The sequence below is a fragment of the Rhagoletis zephyria genome, unplaced genomic scaffold (genome assembly GCF_001687245.7).
Source record: "Rhagoletis zephyria isolate East Lansing unplaced genomic scaffold, Rhagoletis_zephyria_1.1 Rzeph_scaffold_42834, whole genome shotgun sequence".
NCBI lineage: Eukaryota > Metazoa > Arthropoda > Insecta > Diptera > Tephritidae > Rhagoletis > Rhagoletis zephyria.
In genome coordinates this window covers 1-2586 of record NW_016199889.1, presented here as the reverse complement: position 1 = coordinate 2586, position 2586 = coordinate 1, and the positions used below count along the sequence as shown (strand labels likewise).

The following is a 2586-nucleotide window of genomic DNA, read 5'->3' as shown; positions in this document are numbered from 1 at the left end:
GCCCATTCCCCACCAGCCGACGCCCACTTCAGGAGTTGGTGGAAGTGATCAGGAGAACGGCATCGCCAGCCTCAAGCCAAAGATGCCCACCGACGAGTCCCGCTTCGTGCCCATCAACGCCGATCCCTGGAGGTCGGCTCGATTTAGCACTGGAAACTTCGGAGATCGATCACCAGCCCGAACTTCATACTACAATCAACTTAGCGAGTACCCCGACCATCAGCTGAACCCTCCTCCTCCTTCGGCGGCTTACACCCTCGATGATAGCAATCTTTCTTCATCACCACCTTCTTCCTCTTCAACAATGTCCTTGAGCGGGGGTGACAACACGCAGCACTTTCACAAGTACCCCTATCCGCACTACCACATCTACTACAACCGACCGGCGGTGTCGGTCCTCGATGAGCAGACGGCTTCGGCCATCGGCGGCGGCTTTGGAAGTCGGGACCCGGTTGCCCCGTTGGCTCCTTTGGCGCCCTCCATCCCCAAAACCTCAGACTCGATAACGGACGGCGATGACACCACCGAGGATGATGGTATCTATGATTCGCCAAACGCTTACTTTGAGTTTACCAATCCCAATGGCGGTGGAGGTGATGATGGTGGTGGATCAGATGCAGAGGGACAAGACGACGATGGAGAGGGTGGTGATGAGGGAGGTGATGGAGGTGGTGGAGGTGGAGGGGGTGACGGGGGTGACAACGCCGACGGCGATGACGATGAAGGCGATGCTGATGATGAAAACGTCGGCTTGGCAGCCTCGCCGGCTGAAAGTGTCACCAGGCCGACGCAGACCACTCCCAGTGCTGCTGCGGCGGCCTCTTCAAACTCAGCCACCGTGGTCAGCGGCCATCAGCAACTTCCGTCAGCTCAAACCTCTTCTACGACGACGACGACAACGACGACAACAACCACGCCCACCACTATCAACAACAACAGTCGGCGAGCGCGCCGAGTACGACGAGCCACCCGCGGCTACAGCCGAGGCTACTACGCCGCCGACCGAGGGGCGTTGCTGCCCCTGCCGCCCTCGCTTTCGCCTTCTTCCAAGCGAANTTAGCGGCCATCAGCCACTTCCGTCAGCTCAAACCTCTTCTACGACAACGACAACAACAACAACCACGCCCACCACTATCAACAACAACAGTCGGCGAGCGCGCCGAGTACGACGAGCCACCCGCGGCTACAGCCGAGGCTACTACGCCGCCGACCGAGGGGCGTTGCTGCCCCTGCCGCCCTCGCTTTCGCCTTCTTCCAAGCGAAGAAAGTCGAGAAAACCCTCCGCCTCCTCTTCCCCGCCCGGTGACGACATCTACGGGTGGGCCGTGTCCGGGCCCAACTTCTACAAGTCGGGCAAGTTCGAAAACGGGGACGGAAAGAAGAAGCCGAAAAAGTACAGCTACAACTACTTCCAACGAGAGGAGCCCGATCGAACGGAGGAACGCGATGACATTTACGATGGGGGCGACGATGGTGATGGTGACGAGGACGGCGGCGAGGATGGCTTCTCCAAGAGTCGACCGCAAGGACGCGCCAGCAGCCGCTCGATGAAGTTCAACGTCGACCCGATGCCTTCCAGGCGGTCATCTTCAAAGTCCTCACTGATGGCCGACCCGGGCGACTACCTGATCAACTACGGGTCGGGCACCTTCAAGGAATACGACCACGAGTACGACTCGGACAAGGACAAGCGGCTGAAGAAGAAGGACAAGGACAACTACGACCGGCGAGGCGGAACGGGCTACGGCCATGGCGGCGGCAACCATGACGACCACCAGGCGGAAAATGACGATGGCCAGGATGACGAGGATGACGGCAGCTACGAGGGTGATAATGGAGATAATCATGGTGGAGGCGATGGCCACTACCAGGATGATCATGGCGGCCACGGAGGAGGAGATGGCGGCGGTGACCAGGGCAGCTATGGAGATGATTTCGATTTCTAAGGAGTTCAATTGAAGCAAGAACATTCAGCAGCACCGATCTCATCCCATCACCGCGCGACATCATCTAAACACACAATCGAAACTAAATCCCCTATTTATTGAGCAATAAAAAATGGAAATGAAAACTCATGTTCATCGGTTCTAAATTGAATCTTTAGAGGTCTAAATGAGTGGGGCTAAAAGTAGTAGCTCTTTTTGTTCCTCCTCAACATTGACAACCACCACTTTTCGCAAAAACTACTAATGTTGCTGCTGCAGCTGCCGTTATCATCAGTGCAATGAGAACGACCGAGAGGAGCAAAGAGTTAGAGAGGAGCTCATAAGTTGGTGACAAACTACGAGAAAGTATCAGATGACGAAGAAACAGAGAGATTCACATACACAGACACCGACAAGCACACTCTCTCTCTCTCACTCTGCGAGTCTGAACTAATAGCAGGTCAGGTGGCTTATTAAATGACGGCAAAAAGTGCAGCAGCAGCTGCTGCTGGTGTCAGATATCGTTAGACACCGACGGCGACGATCGCACTGACACGAATCCAATTAGCGAACGCAACGAGATAAAGAGAGAAAAAAGGGGAAAGGGAAAAAGCAGTGCCTATTTACCTTTACGGTTGTCCGTGGCTGACTTCGAGCTCGA

At 55.6% G+C, this 2586-nt stretch overlaps 1 protein-coding gene across 1 annotated transcript; it reads left to right on the top strand.

Moving 5' to 3' along the window:
- The first annotated feature begins 304 nt into the window (after positions 1–304).
- On the top strand, positions 305–1946 carry LOC108355154 (protein qua-1-like). The gene is made up of 2 exons (XM_017606329.1): positions 305–841; positions 1350–1946. Exons 1-2 carry the CDS (start codon positions 305–307, stop codon positions 1944–1946), a joined length of 1134 nt encoding a protein of 377 aa, XP_017461818.1.
- Positions 1947–2586: the final 640 nt, after the last annotated feature.

Coding starts and splice junctions, on each gene's coding strand:
- LOC108355154 (XM_017606329.1), top strand. CDS start 305: ATGTCCTTGAGCGGGGGTGACAACACGCAGCACTTTCACAAGTACCCC. Junction 842..1,349: donor CTTCAAACTCAGCCACCGTG/GTCAGCGGCCAT, acceptor AACTTCTACAAG/TCGGGCAAGTTCGAAAACGG.